The sequence below is a fragment of the Sinohyriopsis cumingii genome, chromosome 2 (assembly GCF_028554795.1).
Source record: "Sinohyriopsis cumingii isolate HCF-2022 chromosome 2, ASM2855479v2, whole genome shotgun sequence".
In the NCBI taxonomy this organism is placed as follows: Eukaryota; Metazoa; Mollusca; class Bivalvia; order Unionida; family Unionidae; genus Sinohyriopsis; species Sinohyriopsis cumingii.
Genome location: NC_142962.1, coordinates 152,186,259 through 152,205,067, shown reverse-complemented (window position 1 = coordinate 152,205,067; position 18,809 = coordinate 152,186,259). Strand labels below are relative to the sequence as shown.

At 34.8% G+C, this 18,809-nt stretch overlaps 1 protein-coding gene across 3 annotated transcripts in view; it reads right to left on the bottom strand.

The window, feature by feature from the left end:
- Positions 1-18,809, bottom strand: part of LOC149806099 (transmembrane channel-like protein 5) — a 103,939-nt gene that overhangs the window by 21,087 nt on the left and 64,043 nt on the right. For all 3 annotated transcript variants that reach the window (XM_089950977.1, XM_089950978.1, XM_089950976.1), the window contains exons 13-16: positions 12,110-12,205; positions 10,701-10,776; positions 4,981-5,111; positions 3,564-3,728 (exon numbers count right to left, since the gene is read on the bottom strand). In XM_089950977.1, coding sequence (XP_089807103.1) covers positions 3,564-3,728; positions 4,981-5,111; positions 10,701-10,776; positions 12,110-12,205 — 468 coding nt within the window. The remainder of the gene's footprint in view (positions 1-3,563; positions 3,729-4,980; positions 5,112-10,700; positions 10,777-12,109; positions 12,206-18,809) is intronic.

Genomic DNA, 18,809 nt, shown 5'->3' with positions numbered 1-18,809 from the left:
ATAAATCTAAACAGATTATACTAAAACTCATTGGATATTTTAATGATATTAGCCAATTTAGCTGCAAGTTTGATAAAAGTCTGATCAGAAATAGCGGATAACAATGTTAAAATTTGTGACAGAAGAAGGTTCATGAGTTGGCTGCCAGCAGTTTATGATAAGTCAGATACCAATTACCAAGTTTCACAGTAGGTAATCCGCTAAAATTTGCAAAAGAATGTGCATTCACAAAATGTTGTCATATATTGCATCCAGCTATCAGTTAAAAAGGACAAGAACTGAAACAAAAATTGTGAGAGGTCAGTAATCTGTTTATCAGCCTATCTTGACTATACCATGCATAAAGTTTCATGGCAATACACTAAAAATTGTGAGACTACCCAATGTAATTGCTTATAAATTGAGTCAAACTTTAAACAACAAAGATCCATCTTTGCCGTAGCATAATGCTCCTGCAGATTAGAGTCTGTATAGTTTGTTCTACTGATTACTCCAAACTGCAGAGACCCAGATCTGCCAGCACATTATGTGACAACACATCTGGGTATGTGCATTTTGCAGTTTGACTCAACTTATAAGTGAGTATATACAGTAGCTGTGTTCACAAGATTCTGGCATACATTACATAAGGCCCAAAGTCAAACTGGACAAAATTGCAAAATCACAGTGACAAGTAAATATGTATACCTTAAGTGATGATCATAACATTTCCAAAGTTTCAGAGCAATCCACTAAAATCTGTGAGACAAGATGTGTACATAGCATCAAGCGATCATTTTTACACAAATCAAAGGAGTACAAAGAGCTGTCAGTATGCGCATCATTATATGATGACCATATGTACCAAGTTTCACAAAAAACTGTGGGACTAGTTGCATTCACAAGATTCTGTCAAACACTACATTTAGTTTCCAGTAACAAAAAGCAACCATGTTTACAAAAATTGCAGAAAAACAATGGTTTGTTGATATGCAATTCATAAGATTCTGTCATTTAGTTGCCAGTCAAAAAAAGGCAATAACTTTTATAAAAATTGCAGAAACATAATGATTTAATGATATGCAAGTCACTCAGGTTATACTGCAAAGTTCATAGCAAGTCATACTGCAATAAGCTATTGTCCAAAATGGGCTATAACTCTGCTATTGGCCAAAAAGGTCTATAACTCAAATAACTGTTGTGAGCAAAGTGATTTGTTAGATGAGTGGTTCTTCAAATGACTGTCATAACCTTAATCAAGTTTCATGGTGATCCATCTTAAAATGTCAGAACAGTTACAGTCACAAGATTCTGTCATTCACTTTGTTCATAAAGGGCATTAACTCACATAAAAACTATGGAAGCACAGTGAGTGTTCAAAATGAACATCTTCGGGTGATGACAATAATATTCACCAAGTTTCATGGCAATTCATCAAATAATGCAGAAGTAGATGCACTAATGAGTGTGTGTGTGTGATTTTGATTTTTAATGTAGCTTTGACAATGTTTCAGTCACATTGCTACGATGTCTCAGTGTGACAGTTTATAGTGAAGTCTAGCACTGGGGCATCATGCTGCAGACATGTAGCATGATGTCCCACCCAATCACATTATCCTGACACCAGGCCGACCAGTCCTAACATTAACCTCTTTATGCTGAGCACCAAGCAAGGCAGATGTTAGTACCATTTTGTAAGTCTTTGGTATGACTCGATCGGGGATTGAACCCATGACCTCTCAGATCCAAGACAGACATTCTAACTACTAGGCCAGAGGAGCGGTCAGATGCACTAATGAAACTGACTGTCAGGATGGAAGGACACAAGGATTATTATATATCCCCACCTCTATAATGGAAACAGGAATGAGTACAATTATAGGATAATCTTTAAGTCTACACAATATTCTGCAAAGGCAAGGGCAGATACCAGACAGATAGAATAATCTGAAATGAACAGAACGAATCTCATAATGAGGAGTGAGCACTGTCCGTTTGACTGGAAACCTTATGTCATACTACTCAATTTGTTGAAATAAAATAATGTTATGTTTACTTCTGCAATTTATAATTCCTCATCCATATTTTCATACATTGTCACTAAATTTACTATAATTTCCATAAAAGAAGGCCAAAAAGCTATCTAACAGTATAATTTCAGCTGGAATGAACTCATGATTTAAAAAAACCCAACTCTAAACCTTCAGTTAAAATTACTGTCAAGATTTCTATAATTTTAAACTTAAAACCATATATTGTACCCCTACCCATTCGAAAGAATGATATGTAATGTATGGAACCTTGGAAATGACCATGTACATTGCCCTTATCACCACTTATTATGGCCACTGCATGTAAAATAATTTAAAACTGAATTTTAAAACAAATGCATTTTCTACAAAGAATGTAATGATTTTCAATTCAAAATACCTTTCAGTAATTTGTCTAAATTGGGTCAAATTTATGGTTTTTCTATCTTCTAGTAACAGAACATATATTTGATGGAGGATGGGCATTTGCACAAATTTTAAAGAACTTTATGGCAATGTTCTTACTATAACGTTTTTCAGTTTTCCGTACCACTGATCATACTCTATGTTAAAATGCTCTCTCCATGCTACCCAGTCATATTTTTTAAAATCATAGGGATTTTAATGGGCACTGGTTAATATAATTAAGAAAAATATAGGGATTATATATGGAAACCATAATTATCTAAGGAAAAATTTACATGCTAATATTACCTCGTGTATAACATTTGTTGGAGTACCTGAACATACAAATTAGTTGATAACAAATGCATTAAAATAATAATTCAACATGCATACCACAAACTTATGTGTACTGAGTACATCCATGATAATGAATCATTCTTTAATCATTCTGTCTTTTTTTATCATTTTTCTGACAAACAAGACTTGCAAGACAAATTGGTATGTGATTCTCCTACAAAAATAGAGGGATAATACTGCAATAAAATTAGGAGAAATATTGGGGTAATACAGATGGTATTTTATACGGATTTCTGTAAAATATGGGGATGACTGGGAGGCAGAATTGGCTGAAAATGATTTGGTAATTGCTTTAGAAGAAAATAAAAAAATGTTTGTGGAAAGCTCATAAAACAATGGACAATAGTGAGCTAAAAAGCATTCAATAGAGATAATAAACCTGCATATTTTAATTCATATGTTGATTCTATATGCATTTTTATGCTATTTCAATGCTTTTTAGACTTTCTTATCAGCAGTTGTGATAATTGCTTTTTGATTATAAACTTTTATTACAAGCCTTGTTTGCATTATCATTTTTTGAAGAAATAAAAACTAAATTAGTCACAAATTCAGTACACATGCACTGATCCATTAAATGTAGATGACCTGATTTGAGTTTCATTCAATTAAATTATTTCTATGTACATGTGCATATGCAGTAAACTGATTAGATTTGTCTTCCATTTAAAAGACTGCTGCTAGCTTTAACAAGATTTCTGAGCTTTTCACTAAGACTTTTGTGTTGTTAGAATGTGGAACAAATATAAAATAACCATTTTTCTATTTCTGAGACAACAAAACATCACTTACCACAAAATGACAAGTGCTCCAGCAATGAATCCTGGTGATGAGATAATATTTATTATGACCTGAAGCCAATTCAAGTCATGATTGAGATTGTTGACAAAATCTGTTACTATCTGATAGGGTTTGTCCTTATTTCGGAAAGGTCCACAGTTAAGACTGGGTGGAATGCTGCAAATAAGATGTGAAACTGAGTGAATCTGAAGCATAATTACAGAAAAAAAAGCATTTTTTTAAAACTCTTATCCTGCTCCAAACACTGTGAGGGATAGAGCAAATATTCTAAAACTGTTGTGTATTTTGCTATGTATTCAGTTAACCTTCTCCCAGGTACCATGACCCTAACCATTAGCACTGCATTGAGGGCATATACCAAAATTCTGCAATTGTTAAGAATATCAGCAAAACCTGGCTAAATCATAGAAGGTCAAAGAATCTACCTCAGAACATGTTTGCAGAACATGTTTGTAACATTGCTACAACATGGGAGGTCTGCTGCCATATTGCTAATAGATTATTTTCGGACTTTTGCATTGTGACAAAAAGATGGCATAATGCAACCCCATAATTTTTGAGAACCTAATACTGACCAAAACATAAAACTTAAAGCAGACAAATTTATTGTCAGGATAAAACAAAATATCACTAACATTTTTGCTGGGACATATGCAACCCAATTTTTTTAACTGACCACACTTTTTGACTTGCTAGGGACCCTTGGGATTACTTTTCTATTCCTAGAATGAGAACTGCAGTGGAATGACAACACTACATAACCCTGCCACAATACATGTTGAGGCATAAAAACTCAGCATGTCATAATGTATTTTCCTTTTTCAGCAAAAACATATTATTTGAGAGTAAATATAAATAAACGTACCATAATTGATATGAATCGCTGTATCAGGTTAACTGATAGTGGTAATGTATGCAATAAAAAAGAACATGTAGATGTCATTTGATAGGATCTGAACAGTTTGGATAAGACATATAATCAATCAAAATTTTACGTTACTGAATGGATAATGTTTTTTTCATATATCCCAGTAATATGACAGAAGAAAAAGTTTAAAATCAGTCCACAGTGTGATATACTTCGTTTATTTTTCTGGGTTATAAATCTGTGTGATTTTGTAAACCATAACATTTGTGCAGTTACTTAAATTCATGGAGTGAGTCACTGGAGAATGTTTGTGGGGATGTCCTATCATTTCCACATAAGGTTTACTGTTTGGGTCATTAAATTAATCATTCCCTGCAACCATTAAATCCATAAATATTTGTATCCCATGAAAAATATTCATGAGAGTCACAATACTTTACACCCGAAAGCAAATGCCTGAAATGGCCAGAGGAGTGGGTGAATTAAACACCCCTAAGTCTATGTCTTAAGTTTATTTTTTAAATTCATGCACATACTTACAAAATTATACCACAAGCTACTGCAGCAGCAGACAGGAGAAAGAAGACGAACAGGAAACCCATGAAGATGGTGTGTGCACGTGCTGCCCTCCAGGGTCGCAAAGAGGGTTTGCAATTCAAAATCACACTTACCTATAAAATACAAACCAAAATGACAATTTCAAAAAACATTTACCTTAGTTTTCTATAACATTTTTTTCTGAAAGCCACACTTAAATGCATTCACTGAAAAACAAATCTGAAAAGTTGCATAATTTCATTAGGGAGTTTGTACATTTGATAATCTTACAAAAGATTATAATTTCAGAAAATATTTTGTCAGAAATGTGATGCTTAAATAAAACATTTCAAAGTATCAACTTAGGAATGAATACTACTGAAAAGAAAAGGAATATAGTCTTCTTGCCTAATTCAAAGTTATTTGCAGTTATTCCTTTTAAACAAAATTAAGTTCCCTGTCAACAACCCTTCAAAAAGCATCCCCATTGACTATTTTTGTTACAGGCCTATTTAGAGGATAGGTTGAGATGTTAAATATTAGCAAACTGGCTACCATTCTCTGAGTCATATGATCATCATATGACACCTATAAATACTTTATAATCAGATGGGGATCATTATATACTTATGAGGATAAAATCTGTGCTTTGGGAACAAATGGATTATTTTGGAGCAATAAAATTAGGGGGATTTACATTGTTTAACATAACATACAATCAATGATACTATTTTGCATTGGGATTTAATACTGTAGAAATTAGTTACTGACAAAAAAATATGAAACTAAAACCTCCACAATTACTGTATTGAACTAATACCCTCACATACTTATTAAGTACACGCCAATCGACTGGGGAAAACATGCATAAAATTGCCACTTTAAGCACATATAAATTTGTTACATTTTACATGTTACAGTGGGTAGGAGCATGAGCATGAAGGTAGATGTAATCTTCAATATGTATTAAATTAAGGAATATGAAAAGATTCAGATTCTCTTTTTGAAGTCTGCTGACTGTTATCCCTAAGTTCAAATCTGATCTAATTTTGTCTAGAATCTGTTTTGACAGCATCCTGTATTTGAAAGGTGGCATTTGCAAGTCCATTTGAATTCTGTTTGTTTTTTCTTATCTTGTTTTCTTGCACTGGCAATGCCTATTGATGTGGCTGTCATTACAGAAACAGCAAAGTATTTGTTGAAGTGGAAACCAACTGAACAAGTCCATGGAAGACTGAATGACAGAAATTTCACTAATTGTAGAAGGGTCTGAAGTCCTGTGAAGAGAACATTTTTCATGTCATTTGCTGAGAAGACACCACAAAGAATACCTGCTGTAAAATGCTATGAAAAATTAACAGACCTGACCACAAGCAGGCTGTTTTGCTGATCACTTAGGCAACAAATTCTAACACTGGTTGGACTGTAATATCTCTGGTGGTCCAAAGGAACATTAGATTTTAGTTGGTTTTTCTGAAGCTTCTTCTATCTTCTTAGAGGTGAATGGACAAGTCCAACATAACTCAGTGAAATTGTTCACTGGGTGGAAAGTTCATTTGTAATTATCATTGGTATGGTTCATCAGGTCAAAATGGTCAACAGGAACCTGAATCAAGAATCTCAAAGATGCTATCAGTCATTCCGTTTCAGGCTTTTTGAGTGGCATTCTTGTCTTGTACTTTGACTGGCTTGAAGGATGACTGCAATTTTATCTGTTTTGGCAACAAAACATAGTATCAAGCATTTCTTCTTCAGTTTCCTCAGAACTGGATGGATTTTGTTTCAGTAGAGAAGCTGCTTTGTAATCCAATTTTAAAATCAGAATTACACCAGTAATTAAATCATACACATAATTACATTTATAACTAGTCTTAACCTGACCTTGATCTTAATAAGTTTGGTGCTACCACATAATCACATTTCTGTACCGTGCAGCATTAACATTTACAAAAGCACTTAATTTGGATAACTGTGTCCATAATAATTCTGAAGTATACATTTAGCTTTCTGAAGATTTGGTGATTTTGATTAATATTTGTGATAAACAATTTCAATTATTGGGAAATAACAAATTTGTAACTCTCAGTGAATGTACAGGATACTAGGTAGGTATATTTATCTTGATTTCTACATGTTCCTTTTGGTTTGATCAAAATGTAGCAGTGTATTTATGCTTTGTTTCCTAAACCTTTGTAAACAATATTAATCTGTTTTCCAGTTGACAATAGTTTCCAAGACAATTTATTTGATACTGAGGTCATACTTCACGGGGTGTAGTTATAACTGCATGTAAGAAACCTGGCTGCTAGCTTTTGGATTTTGTCAACTTCATCCTGTAAAACCTGGCTGCTAGCTCTTGGATTTTGTCAACTTCATCCTGTAAAACTGGGAAACTGGGGCTCCAATTCTTACTATTACCTTCCCTAACTGCCACTGAGTAATTACCCATCATCCAGATGTGTAGCACTTTAAAGCTGAGTGACATATACTAGGTTGCCCACACTTGCAGGGAAGTGTGAAAGAGTTTTATCGTAATGTGATTAGATAAGTATTCTGAGACAAACATAATTTACTAAATCCCCTTTGAATCCATTCCATGATAACATTATTGTTAGGAGAATAAGTAATAGAGAAGAAGATGCTGATATCATTCTTTTTCCAAGAAAACCTTTTAAGGGAATAATGGCTTAATTCTCTACATGAAACATAACCTGCTCTCTAAACATGAAAGAAGAACAATTGACAGTCATATATTCCATGATGACTATACACAAAATACCAGTCCAGAAATCCCCCCAAAATGCATTGGTTGTGTGATGCAGTACCTCTCCATGCTTGATGTTGCAGGTCACCACCTCTGAGTTGTTCAACATAATAAGAATTACTTTCGTATTGAGTTGATCTTTTCAGTAATGAACAACATTAACTATATCCTTCATTTCCATAAGGTTACTGTGAAGAGATAACTCACCTGGATCCCACTTGCCATAGCGAAGCACTCTTACCGTATTGAAGTATGACAAATGGTGGACTCCCCAGGCATATCAACTGGCATCCACACATGCCAGAACTTCTTGTTGGGGTTTCTCAGAGGGATTACTGTAGTGTGCCAACATTTGTTGGCACTGATGCAGGAATAATACTACTTCAGTTGTGATCATAACACACCAAGAAAGTTGATCGAAAAAGGTGAAACACTGGGGACTACAAAGTGTTGGCAAAATTTACTGGAACAGAGTAACAATGCAGTTGAATACTTCTGTGAACACACACAGACCAATGCTAAGACTGAACTCAGCACACAAAATTGGTATATTTTATCTTGTGAGCTGGGTGAACTGGGGCATTAAAATATGCACTGGTTAGGTCTAGGCTGACTGTAAATTCGCCCCTTTATAGAATGCCTGGTTGACCATAACATTTCCATTTATAACTTTAGCATGACTATGTACTTGAGGTCTATGACTGGCCTGAGTTTTGCAACAGGCACCAGAAACATCCTGGAGTAAAACTCTGGAAAGTTTAATTTTCAAAATACCTCTACTTGTAATGATCACATCTGTCAAAATTCTGATTTCTCCAAATCTAATGGCACATCCATCATGGAAGGGGGTGGATATATCAAATCTGATGCCATTCTGAAATAACTTGCTTCACCCATTTATTTGTGAAAATAATTCAATCCAAAGTGGCAAAAATAAAAAAGTTTTGTGCCAAACTGTAGGTGGTCTCCAATTAACCAGGGTGGTGAATTAAAGAAGATTGTTGAGAGTCTTCAGAAAAGGGAAACTCTGTTCTTGTCTCCCTTACTGAACTGCCTCCTGAACTGAGGAACCAGTAGCTGCTTAATTATCTTTCTATTTGAAACTGAGACTGATTGAGCCTGAATATTGGTGCAAGCAGCAGGACAAGTTAGAGACGTAGTTCCTGTGCTGCTTGTTTCTGAACCTCCTTTATTCCACTGCCTGATAGAAATTGCACACCTCCTTTATTCCACTGCCTGATAGTGGCACACCTCCTTTATTCCACTGCCTGATAGAAATGGCACACCTTTATTCCACTGCCTACAAAAATGGCACACCTCCTTTATTCCACTGCCTAATACTAATGGCACACCTCCTTTATTCCACTGCCTGATAGAAATGGTACACCTCCTTTATTCCACTGCCTACAAAAATGGCACACCTCCTTTATTCCACTGCCTGATAGTAATGGCACACCTCCTTTATTCCACTGCCTGATAGTAATGGCACACCTCCTTTATTCCACTGCCTGATAGTAATGGCACAACTCCTTTATTCCACTGCCTGATGGTAATGGCACACCTCCTTTATTCCACTGCCTGATAGTAATGGCACACCTCCATTATTCCACTGCCTGATAGTAATGGCACACCTCCTTTATTCTACTGCCTGACAGTAATGGCACACCTTTATTCCACTGCCTGATAGTAACGGTCAGGAACAAAGGAATGGGTTAGCGCCATGACATTGCACTGTTGTGGCGACTTGTGTTTGTATGAGAGCCGCTCCGTTAGATGTCAAAACTCGCATGTAGATGCTAGAATCTTTGTTCTAAGAACAAAGGACCCTTGATGCTGTTGTAAATCTCCCCCCTTTGACAGATGGCCTGAGGCTCATCTGTTAATCTGGACCGACTGGGGTAGAATTGATATCCAATCAGAACTGAGGAAGGGTGGGGCCATCAATTCGAACCAGAATTTAACAGTCATTTGGGCTGGGAACAAGTTGTAGCAATAACTCCGGGAGCCACTCGTGATTTGGTGGGAAAAACCTTGGTACATTCAAAGACAGGAAGCTTCGTAAAGGAAGCTTTTGGGGATAGAACTACCGGGTAGTCAAGTCCCTAGTCTCAGAGAGAGAGGATAGAAGTAGGCAGAGAACAAGCCTCGTTGCTGGAGAAAGAGAGAGAAAAGGAGGAGGAGAAAAGGAGACAAAAGGGGAAGAGGATAAGAAGAATTGGAGGACGGAGAATGCTGGAAGGAGGAAAGGAATTGGCGGAGTAAACACAGATGAGTAGAAACCAAGTACAGGGGAAAGCCATCTCACACTATAATCACATGATGAAATAGGTTGTTACATGGTCGAGAGGAAGAAGATTGGTTGAGAAATTAATATTGTTTAATTTGTATTAAATTGTTATTCTTTTGAATTTCACCTTTGTGTTCTTAATAATTTAATTGTTGGTATTGCTGACTGGGGGCTCGGAGCTTTACCTCTCTCTATTACTAATTTCACTTCCTACAAAATGAGCCAGGGTGGGAATTCCATAGTAATTCAAATAAATATTGGGAGCATTCCACCCCAATGCATAACAGTGGGTCACATAGAACATCACACTGGCTTTCAGGAAAGAATGTCTCAAAATTGCCCAGATAATGAATCTTATCAAGATATGATCTGATATGTCCTATATCTTTGTTGACTGTAGCAGATGCTGGATCTTTTGATATTTATAAGTAAGCTGTTTGATCCAAATGAAAGTAGAGATGATAAAGTTAATGATGTTCACTGAGTCATAAAAATACATTTCAACCAAGCAAATACTGAAAGTGATATCCCCATTGTCCAGGTATGTCTTTATGACAACAGACATGAGAAATGCAGTATTGAAAATATCATTCTATTAACGTCATGCTCAGAAAAACTAATTTATATTTTCCTATCCAAATGCAGTAATCAGTAACTGTGGTTAATACTCACCCTCTTGACATAGAATATGATAAATAATTTGATGATCACAACAAGGGACAATATTGGACAAAAGTATGTACCAAGCCTGGAAAAAATAGAAAGAAATGGAATATATATTAGTACCAAAAAAAATATGAGACACACAGATAAATATTAATTTCTTTGTTACAACCAGTATGACACTTGTTTTGGAATTTTAAATGAAACAATAGCTCAAGAGTGAATTAAATTTTCTTTTTGAGTTTTATAAGTAAGAATGACATTGAATGTTATTTAAATTTTTTCTTTAAATTGATGAAAAAGTACATTTGTTGTTGGGGTCCTGAGTGTCTGAGTGGTCTAAAAGCTTCACTGTTATGGGACACTGCCATCTCAACTCTGTCTGCATGGGTTTGAGTCTCGGGCTCAGCCAATGTGGGTACATGAGAAAGCTTGCAGTAGCTTCTCGTGGTTCATGGTTCTTTCCGGGGTTTTCCCAGGTTCATCCTCCACCATTTATACTGGCCACCATGCATAGCCTATATTGTGCTGAAAATGGCATTAAACTTTACAACAAAAACAACAACAACATTTGTTGTAGCTACTGGAGCCATGATTTTAACATACGATTAAAATCTTTGAACTGTAACTTCGACCCAAATGAAAATTTTACTTGACCTTAAAGGCTATTGTAAATGTATATTACAAAAGAAAATTACAATTTATAAGATATTTTGCTTGAATTTTAATAACCATTAACATCTGACCCCTAAAAACATGCTGACTTTTAAAAAGTGACGATTATAAACTTTTTTGTATGACGAATGCATATGGAGAAAAAAAGAAATCTTTGCTTCTGCTGAGAATCAAGCATCAAACAAAAAATCACTCTGTCAGAGGCAAAGCACAAATACTACTTCAGACTACAAGACTGGATCTCGCTAGACAGGGCAATAAGGAGGGGGCCCTTCATGCTACAAGATTGGATCTAGCAAGACAGGAAATTCAGAGGGGGCCTTCTTTCTACAAAATAAGTCTTGCTAGAGAAGACAATTAGAGGGGCCCTTCATGCTACAAAATAAGTCTTGCTAGAGAGGAAAATTAGGAGGAGGCCTTTCATGCTACAAAATAAGTCTTGCTAGAGAGGACAATTAGGAGGAGGCCCTTCATGCTACAAAAAAGTCTTGCTAGAGAGGACAATTAGGAGGAGGCCCTTCATGCTACAAGACTGGATTTAGCTAGAGAGGAAACTAAACAGGTCCTTCCTTCTATAAGATCAAATCAAGCTATATAGGATGATAAGGAGGGTGTCATTCAAGATTGGGTTTAGCTAGTCAGGACAAGAAGAAGGCAGCTTTATGTACCTCAGCTTTGAAAATGCACATTTTAAAATTGAGAATTTTAAAACCAAGGATAGTGTGTATGCTGCATATTCTTACCAGCACAAAGCTTGAGAGTAGATGAGGTTGAGGGTGTTCCTGCCGATGTCAAACTCAGGGTAGTTCAAAAACTTGCAGCAGTGCTCTTTAAACAACCTGCAATAACAGAATGGTATTCTGTGAATTTACAGCATGAATTAAAAATACTCCTTTATACTTTTAATAACTTTACCATGGGGTGCTGTAGTCTGTTAGCGTAAATAATATAGACAAAGTTCGAAACTGAATAATATGAGCAAGGCACTGTGGAAGGTGATAGATGAGCTAATGGTACAGATAACATATACATGTGAGTATCTATGCTGTGAGCATGGAACTATGGCAATACATGCTACATGAGCAGCAATGAAGCTGATACTACAAAATATGATTCAAATGTTCTTAATCTGATAATCTAAAACAAATGTAGATGGCAAGAGATGGCCAGAATCTGTAAGTCAATAATTATGTGATACATGAGCTGACATTAATGATACCATGTTTATGGCCCTGTTTTACTATGTGTGCTGTAGCTTAGCTATAGGGTGATATGTTGTACATAAATAGCCCTGAAGCCAAATGGCAACCTCAGATAGGCTGGTCATGTGCTCTTTTGGTAAACTTAAATATTAAACAAAATTGTATTGACAAATTTTGTCCAAGGTTACAAAATATGCAAAAAATTGCATCCCAAGCTATTTACAATGTATTTTAATCCAAATATCAAATGCATAATCTGTCCAATAGAATGTCACAGATTTCGTCTAAAATTTTGTTTTATTTACTAAAGACCACCTCTTCTACAAGCAAATGCAGTACAGTAAATTTACATACAGTATGATTAAATTAATAACAACACATACGGATATATTTATAACACCCTAACCTGTGAAAATACACAACAAAATAATGAAGTACACGTTAATTATGTGAAAGTAACATGTGAACATCTTAATGATGAATGTTATCTGTGATAGTGATGAGCATTCCAACACTGAAGTATATATGAACATTCAGTTTTGTCTAAAATACTGATTACTTGTAAATACAGTTAAACTTGCCTACAAAGGTCAGTGATGGTCATCATAGGACTGATCAGGACTGACCATTATCATTAGGTGACATTAACATACAGGTAAATAATTGACAAATCAATGAGGCTTGTTTTACATTACCTGTATCAGGTTTAATGTGCATGTAAAAATGGCATGTCTTATTCTGAACCTTTTTTAAGTACCATCACTAATGTAAATATCCAGACCATTACATTTTCCACACACCACATAGTCAACATCAGTACAAATTTTCAATAGTGAATGAAATGTCTGGAAATCAAAGTACATCAACTAAAAGCCAACTACAAAAAAAAAATTCAGGTTGAAACATAAACAAAGGATTGCTTTACCCATATTAAAAAACAGGTGACTTAAAGACAACTATCAGACCATTTTTGATTAGCCTATCATGTGATTAACTGCCATGGTTCCTGAACATGCCAAGAGCTGACAGGAATTAAAGTACGATATTTAGGACTGGTTACCATGCACATTCAGCACTAACAGCAGTACATTTACAAGAACAGACTGGCATAATTTTATAAGAAGAAAAAGAAACACAAGAACTGCACCCAAAATTCATTACCTGTGAAAGAAAATAAGAAAATGTTGCAAAATACTTCTTTTAATTTCCAAGCAAGGATATAATGCAGCCTTGTTTACCTTGCACACTTCCAACCAGCATTTAATTTCCTATGTGCATTCAGTTTACATAGCACACTTCCAACCAGCATTTAATTTGTTTCAGTGCATTAATACACAATCCTAACTAAAGGGACATTCATTTTTCTGACAAAATATTCTGGAGAAGTCATTTTGTTTTTATGTCTGGATATTTACATTAATGATAGAAGATTTCTACATATGGAGGAATACATCTGAGCTGCACTGTACTAGATATGGTGAATATAATTTCTAAATTGCTTGTCAACAAGACTTGACGTCTACGCTTGCTGTATACCTAAGCTAAATTCAACATTCACATGTCAGTAATTTAGCATTGTCATTCACTTCTCCAGGTATCTATCAAACTTTACTACCCACAGGGTGACCGACTTGAAAAATATCAGTGACCATTTCAAATTTTATGTCACCAAGCTTAAATAATTTAGTTGCCACTGACAATGAGAAAAGAAATAAACGATATGGATACTTTTATTTATGGAACATGACAAAAAGTCAATTTAAAAAAAAAAGCAAATTAAAGAGTACTTAAGAAAAAGAAAAATGTTCTTTTTTAAAGTATGATTTATCTAAGTGACAAAACTGTCCACAGTCATCAGATTAGTCATCAAAACACACATTGGGAGTTCCCTAAAACACTTCTCAATTTGAATGTTAAATGTTCAAAATCTTAATTTTCTTCAGAAAATATTTCTGATAACAAAGCCTTAGCCATCTGCAATATAGCCATTGCCATATCTGTGATCATAGTAGTCGGACTGCCAGTTATTTAACTGCTGACTAAAGTTTCCATATTTGACTACATATCCACATTTGTCTAAAACCATCCCATTAGAGGAGACTGATTATACAAATTATGTATTAGGTTTGTCACCAATACGCTTGACCGGTCACATGTAAAGATGACAATTTACATTAGGAGCTGGCAGTTCTGGAATCAAACAGGGATTCTGTTGCAAATTAAACTGTATCTGCCAAATATTTTTAGCATAAAGCATGGTATATACTTCTAATCAGAGAGTACTTATGTATTTTCGAGTTGCCACATTATGATTCTGAAGATTGATACTGGGTGACTAGGTGACACATTTTTTACTCACCATGTCTGAATATTTTAATAGAAATGTGACCTTGTAAGTTACAACCTGGAGCACTGTCATTAGCAATAAAAAGATTTTAAATTAAAATTTGTTTCTCTGATATCAGCAAATTTTAAATCCCAATAATCTTAGTTATGGTCTATCTGACCTAAAGAAAACTCAAAATCCTGCTTGTATCCTGGTGAACTTGAATCAAATGATTACTAATAACTCAAAATCCTGCTTGTATCCTGGTGAACTTGAATGAAATGATTACTAATAAGTCAAAATCCTGCTTGTATCCTGGTGAACTTGAATCAAATGATTACTAATAACTCAAAATCCTGCTTGTATCCTAGTGAACTTGAATCAAATGATTACTAATTCAAAGGACTTTCACCAAATGTTGTTTACTGTAAAATAACAAATATTAGTGCAATGAAATATCAACAAAGGTTAATTTGAGTACTTGTATAATTAAAGTAAATAAACATATATAAAAATTTCTAAGATATTAGTGCAAATTGATGTTAGTTAACACAGAGCAGCATGCATTTTGCACTAAGGTATTTCATGGGTTATGATTAGCCATTTTAAAGTATTTGATTTGTTTGCAAACCCTGACACATTTGTGGAATTTGTTGTGCAAGAAAACTATGCATATAGGCCAAGTTTCCTCTGTCTTGAACTTCACTCTTGATAATTTTGCTGGTAAGTACCAATTTTCATGAAATTCTGCTTGTAAACCACCCCCACTCCCAAAGTAAATAACAAACAAAAAGCTAAATTTAATACAGAATAAACTTGATCTAGACAACGTGACAACCTAACTGTGCAACATCCAAAGATCATAACATAAACCATTCTAGTGTGCCTAATTTATCCACTGAAAATATTAATGAGCAGTTTTCCTACAAAAAATTCTCCTTGCAAAATGCACCTTAAGCATCAAGCTATTGTCCCCTTTATAATCAGAAATTATTCATCCTGGTCATCCTAGCATAAAAACACCATGAGCTGTGGTTTATGTTGTGCCTTTATGAGAGGAATTGTATGATTGGGTATATGCATGTCAAATGTATGAAACATTCAAGATTTTACCTGTCCCACAGAAAGCTAAACAGTGCATGCCATTAGAAAGAGATACAAATAATATTGGCAAATACGAAAATATGAAAATAATATTCCATTTCTGAGTTAAAGAATGCTTGATATATGGCATTAATCTCAAAATGTCATTACTTTAAGGTTTTGCTCCCACCACTCCTTCTGAGTAACATTTAGGATTTGAAACATTCATTATCTTCTACTCATCTTCTGCAAACATCATGTCATTATCATCACCCTCTCAAAATTAGTGTAGATGGAGTTCAGGTTACATGTATGAGTCCACATTACCTATGAAAATGTTATCTTTGAACCACAACCCCCTCCTCCAAAGGGGAGTACACCTAAGACACAAAACCTTTGTTGTCATCTAAAGATTATTTCAACATAGCTGAGTAAGTATACCCTTCCAATTTTCTAAAAATTAATACACTTCACCAAAGAAAAACACACAAGTACAAAACTTGACAACATGAGAGCTCAAGTATTTTCAGTTAAAAGAAAGTATATTTTGTAACTGATGACAGCAAAGAGAAAATTCCTGTACAAATATGCAAGTTTTTGCAATGTTTCATTACGGGTAACTTTTGAGCAGGGTATAGTGCATAAACTGGTACAGTGTTGTACTTTACATAATTTAACCCTTATATAAACCAAACTTTTTGCTAATAAGAATCTAATACCAATCATACTTATATACCTTGCAGGAAAATTACCCACTTAATGACTTGTAAAGATGGTGCCAATCTGTACTGGAATTTCCACTGCATGGGTGGAAATTTACAATCAACAATTTACCTGCAAAAATAAATTATCTAGCATGATGTCAATATTTGTGTTTGCCATTTTAATTTGGTGAAACATTTTCTCTGAAAAGCTGTAAGGATATATCTACATGACCATACTGAACAATTGTTTACTAAGTCTCATAACTCCTAAAATATCATACCAAATCCAATCACTTTAAATCAATCATTGTAAATGGAGTTCAGGCCACAAGAATAATAGCATCAGGTAGACAGACACACTGACTGATGGACATATCCAGTGACAGACTGATGGACAGCCACATTAAAAGACTGATGGACAGACATTCTGACAGAACTGGATGTGCTCTCTAACAGTGATGGACAAACACACTGATAGACTGATGGACAGACACACTGATGGAATGATGGACAAACACACAGACAGACTGATGGTCAGACACACTGATTGTTTGAAAATAAGAAATTTACATACTGATGAATATACACCCTGACAGACCGGTGGACAGACATATAGATTGACTGATGGACATACGCACTGACAAACTGAAAGGTAGACGATAGACACACACCTTGATAGACTTATGGACTGACACAATGATAGACTGATTCACAGACACTTCGACAAATTGATAGACACCTTGATAGACCGATGGATAGATGTTATTAGGGATCATGCTGGGCTTTGCCAAGGTCGCAAATTGCATTTTTTTTCCCCTTATTGGCAATAAAATATACCATCTGGCAATTTTTTTGGTGACAACATTTTTGGCTGTTAAAATTATATATACAGTCTTGGGTTTGGAGTTTAGAAATCCAAAGGCACCATGACTTGAAGCGGCAAACTTGGACGTAAAATTGCACTGGAATCTATTGTTACATCAACAATTCCTTTATTCATTTTGACAAACCACCCTAACATGGCACTGTTGTATCATAATCCACTTATGCTGATGTCTGGCCTTAGTACTCTTTGCTGTAATATAATGCAAATAGTCATGCTATCTGACTAGCTGCAATCGACCACCTCTGAAGGCAGGAACTGAATGACTACAATCTACCAGATGATGGCAATTTTTTTCCTTTTTGAAAAATGTACCAGAAAAAATAGTTTTGCTGAAACTTTAAAGAAAACTGATTACCTTTGAAGCATCGATCATTCTGTATATATAATAAGCAAATGAACAAAAACAAATTCTGTCTCTGTGAATGTTTTACAATTTTTTGATGTTGCCGCAGCAAAAATAACAGGCATTTGTTTGTTCCTTCAAAAAGCGCCTTTAGCGGCACCTTCAATAACACATGAACCTTCATCAAATCAAGCAGAAGGCCTTTGATCAAAGAAAGTTAGCAACAAACTTAAATAAAATCATTTTTCATTGTGACTGCAACATATTTATTGCACCGTGCAAGTTTCATATTTACAACAAAAAAGTTCATGCTTACAATTGCTACCAATGGCAGTGTAAAATCCAAATTAGAGTTCCAATATTTTGAAACAATAGATATCTGGCCGTCAAGTTAAATGAAGGTGGGACATCTTGCAATAATGTGAAACTTTTTCTTTCATTCGTTCACGTTTTCATTTTCCTATGAATAGCCTCATACCCTTGGTAGCCTCAGCATTATGTAGTTGTCTCTGGCTGACCAAAATCTAAGCCAATTTATGTACATGTACATTTTGCTTATAAACAACTATACAGCCATGTGCTACTAGGATAATAAATATCAGTAAATTTTTTCAGGAAACATGTTTATTGACAATTGAATATAGATAAGACGAGTACTACTGTTTTTTATATATACATTTTAGTTGCGTTTTCTAACAGGATTTGACTGATACATGAATTTTCTAACATATGATCAAATACTCGAATTCATGGAATTTTCATATGAATGTATATATTATTTAACACATTGTGGAGTGTACTATATAAATTAAGTTGTCAATATGCAAGTGTATTTCTGACTAGTTGTCTTCATTTAATGCAAATTTCCATTTTTATTTCTCTCTGCGTAAATCCTAGTC